Here is a 13,281-nt window from a genome sequence, read left to right as displayed (position 1 = left end):
CTGTGTGTAGCACTAACGAATACAGTGTCCTATCCATTTGGATATAGTCTGCTTTGAGATAGCCTTGCCCTGTGATCCTGCAGCATATGCTACAAACAGTTGCTCAGTTTTCCTGAAAGCTTTTGTTTTGTCCAAGTAGAAATGTAGCTGCCTGTGTATGTCCAAAGAGTGCAGAAGTTTCTCCCCTTTATTCTGGGGGTTTGGATAAAAAGTTGGCAAATGGATGGTTTGGTTAAGAGCCACACTAGATACCACCTTTGGCATAAAGGTAGGGTTTGTCCTTAAAGAAACCCTGTCCTGATGAAAAATTATAAAAGGTTCCACTGCCATTAATGCCTGTAGCTCTGAGACTCTTTGTGCTGAAGTTACTGCCAGGAGCAGAGCTGTTTTCCATGATAAAAATTTTAGATCAGCTGTTTTGGCTGGCTCAAAAGGTGGCAGGGTCAGTTTTTCCAAAACAAAATTGAGGTCCCAAGTTGGTGTTGGTGCTCTCCGGGGCAGACTTATGTTTTTAGCCCCTCTGAGGTACTGCTTTAGCAAGGGATGAGAGAATAAAGGAGGATCCGTGTTGTAATGTTCTGAAATGGCAGAGGCGTGGATCTTAACTGATGCGAAGGATAGGCCTTTGTCCAGCATCTCAGTTAAGTATTGTAAAATCTGAGGAATGTTTGGGACAAGAGGGTCAAGACTTTGAGCCTGGTTCCAGGTGCAGAATCTCTTCCATTTCTCTGAGTAAGCTTTTCTGGTGCTAGGCCTCCTGGCCTCCAAAATGACATCCATAACAGCTTTAGAGAGAGGTGTTGCCTGTTTGACTAATGAATCTGCCATGCAGCCAGGTTTAGGGTTTTGAGCTGACCGTGCAGGATCTGATTGTTTTGTTGAGTCAGAAAGTGTGGAATTTGAGGCAAAATCCATGGTGGGCCTTGAGCTAAGTTCTTTAAGATTGGGTACCAGTGCTGGCGTGGCCAGTCTGGAGCAATCAGGATCATCTGTGGTTTTTCCTGTCTGGTTTTTAGGAGTACCTTTGAAAGGAGAGGCAGTGGTGGGAAGACATAAACCTTTAGGCTTTTCCAGCTGAACGAGAGAGCATCCACTTTCCATGTTTGTGTTTGATAAGTCCTTGTGCAGAATTTTTGCAGTTGGCAATTCAGTGGGGGGGCAAAAGATCTATGTCTGGGCATCCCCATTTTTGCATTACCATGCTAAAGATTTGTGGATTCAATTTCCATTCGTGAGGGTCCATGATATTTCTGCTTAGATCGTCTGCCAGAGTAGCTTTCTTTCCTGGCAGGAATTGTGCTTGCAGATGAACTTAATATGTTAGAGCTGTGTTCCACAAGGTCATGGCTTGCCTGCACAGGGGATAAGAATGAATGCCCCCTTGCTTGTTTATGTACCACATTACTGTGGTGTTGTCTGTCTTTAATAATAATTGTCCTGGATGCAGAAGGTCCTTGAAAGCTGTTAGGGCATTTTGAACAGCCAACATCTGTTTTTGATTGATGTGAAGATGCATCTGGTCTGTGGTCCACTTGCCCTGAATGCATTTTCCTGCCATGTGTGCTCCCCAGGCGTAATCCGAAGTATCCGTTGTTAGAGTCTGCCTGGCTATGGGTAGGGTAAAAGGCTGACCCTTGTTTAGGTGACATGCCTGTGCCCACCATCGAAACTCCTGTTGTAGGCAGGGAATCATTGGTATTACTGCTTCTAAACTGTGAGAGTGTTGAGTCCAAACACTTTTTAGGTACCATTGTAGTTTCCTCATATGCAGTCTGGCATATGGTATTAGTAGTATGCAGGATGCCATGAATCCCAGGGCCTGCAGATTTTTTCTTGCAGGGAGATGGGACTTTTTTGCCAGTAATTGAAAATATTGAGTTAATTGAATTTGTTTGTCTGCCATGAGATAAGCCATCTGGGCCGCTGTATTTAAGCTGGCACCCAGGAATATAATCTGTTGTTAGGGCACTAGTTTTGACTTATTTTCGTTTACTGTGCACCCTAGACAAATTAGCAACATTTTTACAAATGCCAGATGCTGTAGAAGAATGTCCTTTGTCTCTGCTTGAATGAGGCAGTCGTCCAGATATGGATATATTTGAATTCCTTTTCTCCATTTTCTTTAACACCTCTTCTGCCTTAACACCAAACAAGGTATCATGCTGTAAAGGAGCATCCAATAATTTTGCCTTAACATGATCAGGTAAACACTGTTCTTTTAACCAAGCATGTCTTCGAATCACAGAACCTGTAACTGCGGCTCTACAAGAGGCCTCTAAAGAATCAAAACCACATTGCAGTGTATGTTTTCCCACCTGTTCAACTGCATGCAATAAATCCTGCATTTCTTTACAGTCAGAAGCTTCTGAGCTTGCAAGCATTTTCTGTTTTAACTGAGCCATTAAATATTGCTGGTATTTAAGCATGTGAAACTAGCAATTTAAAGCCCTTACTGCTAAAGTTGCAGAAGTGTAAACTTTCTTCCCCCATCTATCCAAAGCTCTGGAATCTCTGTCAGAGGGTACTGGATTTTTTGCAATGGAAGCCTTAACCCCTTTTGGACCCTGGGAAATAGTTTCTGGATCAGCAGAAGGGTTTTTATAAAGAAACTTGTGAGAGTCAGGAGACTCTATGATACCTATCTGGCTTGGCTGGTGCAGGGGGCAAAGAATCAGGAGATAAGCTGGATTCAGAGAACACATCATCCACAATATCAAGCACAGGCGGAATAGCCAGGGGCCTGTGCTGAGGCAATAAAAGGAGCCTTTTCTTGGATTCTGAATAATTCTGACTTTCCCAATGGAAATGCTCTCTCATGGTATGTAAAGTTTCCCCAAAAGAATAATCCTCAGGAGGAGAGGCTGAAGGGATAGATTATTCAGCATCAGAGTCCTCATAGGGGGGGGGAGAGTATCCCTGGTCTGAAGAGGAATCAGAGGAAATGGAAACCTGATCAGAGGAATCATAGTCTGTAGATTGAAAAAACACAGCAACGTGAAGAACAAAAATCCAGTAACACACCAAACAGCCAGTACTTCTCCAAATCTCCTTTAATGTAAACGACCTGGTACCTCAGCAATTTGCCTTCAAGGATCACAACTAATTGCTACACAGTAGCAGTTTTTATAGTGAATAATCAAACAATCAATTAATCAATTTACTAATAAATTCCAAAAAAGGAGAAACATATATACTTTTTAAAGTGACCTTATAATAATTTCCTTATGAGTGAATGTTCATCTCAATAAATATATACATTTTTATATGTATTATTATAAATATATTGTTAATAAATTTATATATGAAAAATAAATATAAACATAATAAATTACTTTAAATGCTATCAATGAAATAAACTGGTTAAATTTCATCAAATGCCCAATTCTAAATTCAAACCAAAAGGTTTCAGAGTGTTAAACTTCAAAATCATCCTGGTTTCCAACTCTAATAACCTATCAGAAATGTTATCACCCCTACAAGTAAAAGGCTTACCCAGAACTCCATATTTTAAACTGTCAGACTTTCCCTCATGAGTTTCAAAAAAATGTTTAGCTACGGGGCTGGATAGATTTACGTTCCGAATGTCCCTTATATGTTCTAAAATCCTAACTCTGACCATTCTTTTCGTTTGTCCAATATACCAAATGTTATTACAACTACAAGTAAGTGCATACACAACTCCAGTAGATTTACAATTAAAGTAATGCCTGGGGGTATGGTTAATATTATTAATAGACCTGACATTGACTACTCTATCACAGAGACTGCAAGAGCCACATCTAAATGTTCCCACACTGGTGGTATAAGAGGTTTTTTTATATAAACAATTATTATTTAATATCTCCCTTAAATTTTTTCCTTTTTTAAATGAAAATATAATATGGTATGGAAAAAACTCACCTATACATTCATCCTCACCGACCAAGTACCAAAACCTCTTGATTAAAGAAACAAATTTTTCAGAAAAAGTTGTGTACTTGGTCACAAAGAATATGTCCTCCACATTTCTTTATTTTTTTAATGGATCAAGAACATCCAATTTAAACTTTGTGGGATATTTATTCTTATTCATGACCTTATTCATACCATATAGCAAATGCTTTCTATCATACCCTCTTTCCATTAGTCTTAAATAAACCTCATTTAACTCATAATCCAACTCAGACTCCATACTAGTATGTGGGTATATTCTTTTGAATTCCCCATAAGGCAAAGCTTTCAACAAGTGAGGGGGGTGCATGCTTGTAGCATGCAAAAACATGTTGACTGACGTGCTCTTTCTGAAAGGTCTGAACTCAATAACACTATTTCTTTCAAATAAAGTCAAATCCAAAAAGTTGATTTCATTTCTATTCATCTCATAAGAAAATGAAAGATTATGTTCATTGTTATTCAGAGATTCAAAAACGTCACTAAACTCAAACATGTCCCCTTTACATATAAATATTAAATCATCAATAAAGCGCTTATATAGGACTACTTTGTGTTTAAAAAAGTCCGTGGGGTATATACACCTTTTTTCAAAAGAATCCATATATATTACAGCATATGTAGGAGCATATGCAGCTCCCATTGCTGTTCCCTTGATTTGTAAAAAGTACTCATTATTAAACACAAAGTAGTTATGAGTTAAACAAAATTCCAATAGTGTTATCAAAAAACTAGTCCTAGGACCTTCACCTAACATATTATGAATGGCTTCAAGTCCCCACCTATTACCAATATTAGTATATAAAGACTTGACATCGATTGTCACCCAATAATAATCACTATTCCAACAAATCTTAGAAATGTCATCAATCAAATCTTGAGTATTACTAATGTGAGCACTAACCTTATTAAGATAGATTTTTAACTGAAAGTCCAAAAAGATATTAACATTCTCCAAAAAGGAGCCTATCCCTGATACTATAGGCCTACCAAGGGGCTCAACTAGATCTTTATGGACTTTAGGTAGTGCATATAATATTGGTGTGGTAGGGTTTTTAATGTACATCTTTTTAACATCACTTTGTAAGAAAAATCCTAGTCGTTCTTCCCTTTCCAATAAAAATAACAATTCTTCATTGTAAACTTTAAGGGGATCACCTTCAAGTTTATCATATTCTTCACTATTAGAAAGTAATCTGTAAACCATCCTACAATAATCAGGTCTATTCAAAATAACCCAATTACCCCCCTTATCAGCACATTTGAAAATATACTGATCTTTTAAACCTTTAAGATTTTTTAAGGCTTGCCATTCCTTTTTATTCAAATTGAAATGTTTTTTCTCTTTACAAAATTCCCTAAATGATGCCTCTGTTTCTTTAAGAAGCACCTTTTGGAAAGTTGAAATAGCTGGTACCGAAATTACTGGTGTAAAATTACTTTTGACATTTTTAAATTTTGGCATCATTAACTTGCCATACCCAGTCAAGTAATTAACATTTGAAGTTGTGTTAGTATAAGAACAAACTAAATTGTCATCATATTCATCAGAAGAAAAATTACATTCATCATATTCATAGTTGTATACAGATAGATTCATTAAACTTTCATCAAAATCAGCTTCATCAAATAGTTCATTATGAACTTCATTTGAAACATTTTCATTCAAATTCTTATTGACATTCACACTGACAAATTTTTTAAAATACACTCTCAACAGGAGCTTACGAATGAATGCTTTAATTTCTAAATAAATGTCAGCAAAGGTTGGAAAGAACGTAGGAACAATTTTGCTCCCTTTACACAAGACATTTAACATGTCATTATTTACACACAAATTAGATAAATTAATACATTCTAGTGGAAAATCATTATGAGAAGTTCTGTTTAAAGCTTCTGATATCAAACCTTCACTTGTAGCGATTTCGCCCCTTTCGGCCATTTCTCCCATTTCTTCCTTTGTTATAATGGTCGTTTTGAAAGTTCACATTATCCGTGGAACTTAAGTTGGAAGCCTCATTAGAAGCTTCTGAAACATCCCTATTAGAAGTCCGGTTTGATGCAACAGTTCTGGCAAAGGAAACATTCTTGGCAGCAGTATTTTGTTCCGTTGAGGAAAAAGAAGACGCTGAAAAGTCTCTTCGCTTCGAGCTGCGAGTCCAGCTCCTCCCCCTAGATCTATTACGCACAGGTTCACGCTGCCAACTAAAAATAATACCTGTTTCATAGTCCTTTAAGTCCCGGACTAATTTTCCACGCTTTCTTTGTACTATGTCAGCCTCCAGTTTATTCATTTTATCATTGATGTCAACCATTTGTGCTCTATAGTTCAATTCAGCTACAAGTTTATTCTGCAGCACTGAAATCTCATGTTTGAGCTTATCATGAGATCTTCTATTACGTTTAATCAATATGCGGAGCCAGCCTATAGTACAAGAGAGAGAAGTTTGTTTCCATTCTTCTAATAAATCGGACTCATCATCCGAAAACGGTGCAGCGGGTAGCTTGTCAACCCGTAACCCTCTGGGGGTGATGTCAAGGCTTAAATATTTTTCCAAAAGTCTGGTGTCAAAGTAAAGAGCAACCTCTTTGGCCATTAATTTATTTAACATAGCAAAACAGCCATCTGCATCTGTGTTTCCCCCCAAGTTCCAAGGATCAATGTTAGTGTACCTTCTCTCACGCTCCAACACCATATCCAGAAACAGCAAGGCATCTGATCCAGAGCTCCGTTCGGAGCTCTCATTACGTGACATTGATGAAATTAACACCAGTAAGCACAAAATAAGTAATCCGAAAATATGCCCCTGGAAAAGTACGGCTTGGACCCAAAATTGAAAAAACACAGCAACGTGAAGAACAAAAATCCAGTAACACACCAAACAGCCAGTACTCCTCCAAATCTCCTTTAATGTAAACGACCTTCTTTTCGTTTGTCCAATATACCAAATGTTATTACAACTACAAGTAAGTGCATACACAACTCCAGTAGATTACTGCTAAAGTTGCAGAAGTGTAAACTTTCTTCCCCCATCTATCCAAAGCTCTGGAATCTCTGTCAGAGGGTACTGGATTTTTTGCAATGGAAGCCTTAACCCCTTTTGGACCCTGGGAAATAGTTTCTGGATCAGCAGAAGTGTTTTTATAAAGAAACTTGTGAGAGTCAGGAGACTCTATGATACCTATCTGGCTTGGCTGGTGCAGGGGGCAAAGAATCAGGAGATAAGCTGGATTCAGAGAACACATCATCCACAATATCAAGCACAGGCGGAATAGCCAGGGGCCTGTGCTGAGGCAATAAAAGGAGCCTTTTCTTGGATTCTGAATAATTCTGACTTTCCCAATGGAAATGCTCCCTCATGGTATGTAAAGTTTCCCCAAAAGAATAATCCTCAGGAGGAGAGGCCGAAGGGATAGATTATTCAGCATCAGAGTCCTCATGGGGGGGAGAGTATCCCTGGTCTGAAGAGGAATCAGACGAAATGGAAACCTGATCAGAAGAATCATAGTCTGTATCCTGCCTAGGCCTTTTCTCAGGAGCGGGATGGGAACCCCTGATTAGAGTAATGAGGTCTTCGGCCATTTTAAGCATCTATTTTTTAGGCATGGAAGACTGTCCAGGAGAATGCTGTACTTGCTTCTTTGTCTTTAATGGTACTTTTGTCTTGGTTGTTGCTTTAATGGTAAGTTGTGAAGGTCTGAAAACACCCTCAGAAGCCGATGCCTGCTCAGTGGCTCCAGACCCATCTGAGGGATTAGTTTCCGTAGGCCCAATACCTTGATTTTCCAGAGGCCTAGTTGTCTCCACGTGGGAGTCGGAGGCGGCCTGTGGCTCTGAGGTAGCGGGTGTCAGGGGCTGCGAAAGCGCATCACTGAGAACCAGCAACTGGCCTAGAAGAGGTTTCGTAGTCGGTTTTGGACCTCGGATGCCTGTCTTTATCCTTGTCTTTGCGTTTTTTCGGAATTACGGTTGTCGGTTGATCCGACGGCATAATATAATTGAACCTTCAGCCAAAGTAGTGCAAAGCAAAATCAAAATGTCTTTTTATAGTGCGTTTGTTAAATCTAGCACAAAACCGACAACTAGTGACGTCGTGATCAGGGCCTAGGCATGGAATACAGTAAGAGTGGAGGTCCTTATGAGGTATTTGCTTCCCACAAGAAATACAATTATTAACTTTTTCTGACATCGGTCTGAGGCAAGAAAAAAGTTTCTAACAGGTACTTAGCTTTATTGAAGACTTCGGATCTGAAATTCGACTTTGAAAATCTCAGGAGTCGGCCGACCAGCACTTGCGAACTGCTTTTGCTTCGGGCACCGCGCGGCAAGAAAGACTGAAGAAAATGGCGTCAAATGCATCTTATATACCCCTGGTGCACTGACGTCAGGGAAGAGGCAACAGCAACCGACGCCGGACCAAGACTTTGGAACTCTGGCCGACTGCGGGACCGCCTGATGGCAGGATAACCCAAGTGTAATGACTGCAGCAGTGTAACATGATGAACATCAGTAAATCACAGCGAGGGATTTTAAACAACACAGCAAGAGCACAAGAAAATAAAACACATATCTTTCTGCAAATGATATTGGATAATGTAAAAAGAGCAAACTATTCTTTAAAAAATGAAAATGGCACAGAAGTGGGAAGACTAGAAAGATTTATCAGGAGAATCAAAGGGAAGGTGTTGTACAATATGACTTCATACTTTTAAAAATAAAATTGTGGAATAAAAATGTCAGAACTGCAAAATGTGGCATTTAGTTACTGTTACAGGAAACCAATGGTGTTGCCATCTGAGGCTGTCATATGCAATGTGTACAAGTACCACTAACACACATACACTATATATCCTCACTCTTCATGTTTCCATTTATTTTTTTCAGTTTGTTAACTGAATAGGTGGACTGATCCACATTGGCAATTTTCAGCTATGATTCAGTAATACCCAAGTAAAATATCTTCAGTCTACAGAGTCAAAAATGCAATGCATTATCGGTTATCAACAGTGAAATACATAAAATATATCTAAATATGAAATATCTTATTTGTTTACCATTAATCCAATATTTATTACAAGACACATTCCAATTGTGCACTTTGGTTGAATCTGCAATATCATTATTTTGGTGGGTAAGAATGTGTATGCATATGCATGTACATTTCTTTCCACAGTCAAGGTTTGGTTATGATCTGCATGAAGGCTGTCCAGATATATTCTTTATAAGATACATGTTGTAATGAGACTGCATATAATTGCCCATCAAGTCATTTGCAATATTTGATATTCACCACACATAAAATATATATTGAATTACATATAGCAATTTGTGTCACTGAGGTCTGAGGTAACATTGTGACATCCTTAAATTATCTCCAGTATTGCAGCTAAGGAGGTCTGATGTAGAAGTGATACATGACGAAGGATGAAGGAACTAAGTATGAAGAGACATTTTCACTTTACAATATTTCAATGTCTAGGTATAACTTTCAGTTGTGTTTTATTTTATTCCTAGGCCACTGCAGCAAACTGAACTAGGTTTGTTGCATATCACTCCTTAAGGGGGAGTTTTGCCCAGTCCATGACTCTGTGATATGCATTTAGTATATTAATTCTTCAAATGGATTAGAAGGTGTATCCTGTCTTTGTTGACCTGGTTATATAATGGCTGTCTTGTATCCGATCTTCTGAAGGTAATAATGGACAAAATATGTGCTGTAGTAAACAGTAAGCTGCACTGTAACTGAACCACCTGGTTTGTGACAATCAGGTAGGCAGGCAGATGGCCTTTTCAGTGAGATGGAGTGGCACTCATGTTTGGATGTAGAGACCACAAAATGGCTGCTCCTCTTTGAGACGGCTTCTAATACAGCTTTGATATTGGTTGACAATGCAAATAGGAAGTTCATATTCTAACTTGAGGAGGACTGTTTCTTTAACAATGGCTGGTCTGGCTTTCTGGTCATAAAATCATTTGCCCGACATTAAATAACTGGTTATTTTCCCTTTCATACTTTCTAAATGGAATGTGACCTTTAACTGTGATTTAGGGAAAGACTAAGATATTTGAATGTTGGTACTGTTGGCATTTTTAAGCCATAAGAATATTACATGCCTCACTTATTAGGAGCTTTGTCTAATCATTTGCTAGTACCAAACAGCATATCTTTTTTTTTTGTAAGATTTAACATCATGTTTCAAGTCACTAGTAATTTCAATACATTTAAGTCATCCTATAATTCTTATGATATGTTGGGACTTCGTGAGTGATACCCAATGACCGGGCGATTTTGTATACAGCAGGGAACTGGGCACTGGTTTACTAACAGTAAATAATTTTTGAAAACAGTAAAGAGTAGTGGTCCTGATACTGACACAACATACTACACAGATGGCTAAAAATGAGGAAGTCTTGGTATTTGTATGATAACATGATATGCTTTATTTTAGAACAGTGGTCACACAATACACATAATACAGGGGTTTGCAAAGTCTCTGCCTCCAGATGTTCAGTTTTGTACAAGCACTGCATCAGTGCAGTATAACTGTATCCAAAGGTAGTTTGGGAAAAACAGAGACATTTTACATCCTGTATTGATAAGAAGACATGCCAATTTACTTCACAAAATGGGCATGTTGAGGTGTTAACGTTTTAGAAAAATGGGTGGAGAGAGGTCAAGGAAGGGATGGAATAAGAAGGGCAACAGACAGAACAAGGGGTGTGGCTTTCATCAGGTTTTTGATTTTTCTGAGGTGGTAACTCTGAAAGGTAAACTTGTCTTATGAATTCGTGACAATTCCTTACACTTTGCATCTCTTTAGTTGCTGTCTTTACATATTAAATTTGTATCAGTCTGTTTTACAAAAAAGCTATAGTTAGCTTATGATCACAGGTTTAACCCTAACTCCTGTGCGAAAAAATGCAATGACAACAACATTACATATAATCAAGAAAGATAAGAAACAAGGAAAAACATGTAAGAAAACATTGAGGATATAACATTTCATGTCAGTGTTGAAAACAAACATAATTGCTGCTTGGTTCTAGGTGGAGCTAAAATATGTACTTATACTTTATTAACCCTTCTCCTCTACATCATGGGACTAATTTAACAAACCCAGGCAATGATGTGCAAGGCATCCTCAGAGCAAATGTTGCTACCCTACCCATACGAAACTGTCTCGAGAATAAAGATGAACCCATAACAATTCCTGGTGATCCACAAGAATTAGAAGATAGAACTTATTCCATATCTGCTCCCCAAAAGCAATTGATGGGACCTATGCATAATACATATGCTGCTCTGAAGCCTCTTTTTACATTTCTGCCATAAATTTCAATTATATGACATGCAATCCCATTAAATGTATTAGGTACTTTACCTCAAAAATTCCCCAGTCATGATACAGAATCTTAGATCTTTTGCTTGGACTTCCCTTCATGCAATAATCTTCCGTTACACTTCAGTACTAAATAAGTAAAACTGTACTGCAGTGAATCTTATCTACCATACTCCACAGTGTAAGGGGGTAGATATCGAACATCTCAAAAACAATGGATCACTTGCATGTAAACTTATGGTATGAGCTACAGAAGGTATGACTCATGTAAGTGTAGTATGTGAATGAATACACTTATGCATGGAATGGACACTGCACAGATGTTGGAGCCCATAGGTGAAGAGGTATGGAGGCGGAGTACAGGTAATGTACTGTACCAATGATCAAACAGCTGGTCCAGGTCCAGTGAATTAAAACAATTATTTTATCAGAGGACAGATTTTGTGTGTGTGTGTGGTGTGTATACATATGCCAATTTTGTGTTATGCTACTATACAAAGCAGTCACTACGGCATGATGTACTCTGTATCAGTGTTAGTGTGCTGTTAATAATAGCACAAATGGAATAGTTTAATGGTGGTGAGATGTAAGGTATACAGCCTCCTGCAAACTAAAAGATAGGTCTGGCTTGGGGAGGTGGTTACAGGTTTGGGAATTGTGGTGGGTACATGTTACACTATAAAGGTAGAAGGTATTTTAGGCTTCCTACACAGACAAAGCTCTGGAGTTCCTATTAAACAGAAAACCAAACTAAGTACAATCAGCACAGACAATGAGAGTGAACACAGTAATGCTAACATGATTTGTCACATTCTGTCGCACAAAAAAAAAAATTCCTGATGGATTTTTCCACTCTCACTACTGCAATATTACCTATCAATATTACCATATGGAAAATGCAATGTTGCCTACTGTCACCAAACATATAACTATAACTAATCCACAGTGTGTGCTACTATGACTACAGAGTGCATTACCATGGCTTCCATGGTATGGGAAACATTAAATCTAATAGTGTGTAGCTTGTGCTCACCCAAAAAGAGCTGAGGTATAATGGCATGCCTGCCCTGACAGGTGTGGTCCATCCATTTATTCTTACATTGGAGGCAGAAGCAGACAGACACAATGATTTGCTTTAGAACTGCAAGTAAAGAAAAGAGATACCCATAAAGGCTTGTCAGTTTCCACAATCACATACACTGGGCAGGGAAGGCATTGCAAGCCTGGGAAGCAATTAACCCCAACTGTGAAATGAATAATTTTGGAAACCATCCCTTTACCTATTTCAACGCAGTTTTACCTCAGTCCAAAATCTATACATAGACCAGATGCATACTGAGTTCAAGGTGTTTGGTAAACAATAAAAGACCACTTCAAGTACAGTAGGATATCAAGTACCATTCAGAAAGGTTAAACAGATACAAGGCTGAAGTTTTCAGTGACAGCTCCAGCAATATGCTTGCAATAAAGCTAGACAAAAGCTTCACGGTGATAGTTCTTCAAACAGTTTTAAAGATCCATCATCACTCTGCTTTTCAAATACACATTTTCCCTCTTCATCTGGATTTTCACTTTCATCTGGGTTCTCATAATCATCTTCATAGTCACAAAATCCAACACTATGCTTTTCATCTTTCATCTGCATGCCTTCAACAAAAAAAGATAAATTGTTACAATTTACAATCACAAAACCACACACACAAACAACATAATCATATCATATTACAGATGTAAACTCAACAAGCTTAATTTGTTTATATACAGGAAGCCAGTTATGGACTTAAAATCCCACAATATTTTTTGAAGATAAGTAGTCTGCCTGATGCCTTCATAGCATCCTGGAGTCACCATGCAATGCTTGAAATGCTAACCATTATTCAGTATTAAGGCAAATGGGTACTTATTGAAGCAAGATGCATCATTATCAATCTTCAGGGTAAACTGAACTAGCATGAACACACGTAAAGAAAACAGAAATCTTTTGTTACCTTAGTTTTACCAGGATGTTGC

The 13,281-nt window shown here is 38.2% G+C and overlaps 1 protein-coding gene across 1 annotated transcript in view; it reads right to left on the bottom strand.

Annotated features, from left to right (window-relative positions):
- Positions 1–8,474: 8,474 nt before the first annotated feature.
- Positions 8,475–13,281, bottom strand: part of FAM161A (FAM161 centrosomal protein A) — a 683,959-nt gene continuing 679,152 nt past the window's right edge. The window contains exon 6 of the mRNA XM_044061183.1: positions 8,475–12,918. Within this exon, the coding sequence (XP_043917118.1) occupies positions 12,900–12,918 (19 nt within the window). The 3' untranslated portion in view covers positions 8,475–12,899. The remainder of the gene's footprint in view (positions 12,919–13,281) is intronic.

The sequence above is a fragment of the Protopterus annectens genome, chromosome 1.part0 (assembly GCF_019279795.1).
Source record: "Protopterus annectens isolate FY-2018-M chromosome 1.part0, PAN1.0, whole genome shotgun sequence".
Classification (NCBI taxonomy): Eukaryota; Metazoa; Chordata; order Ceratodontiformes; family Protopteridae; genus Protopterus; species Protopterus annectens.
The sequence above is the reverse complement of the archived record's forward strand: the minus strand, read 5'-3'. Positions and strand labels throughout refer to the sequence as shown.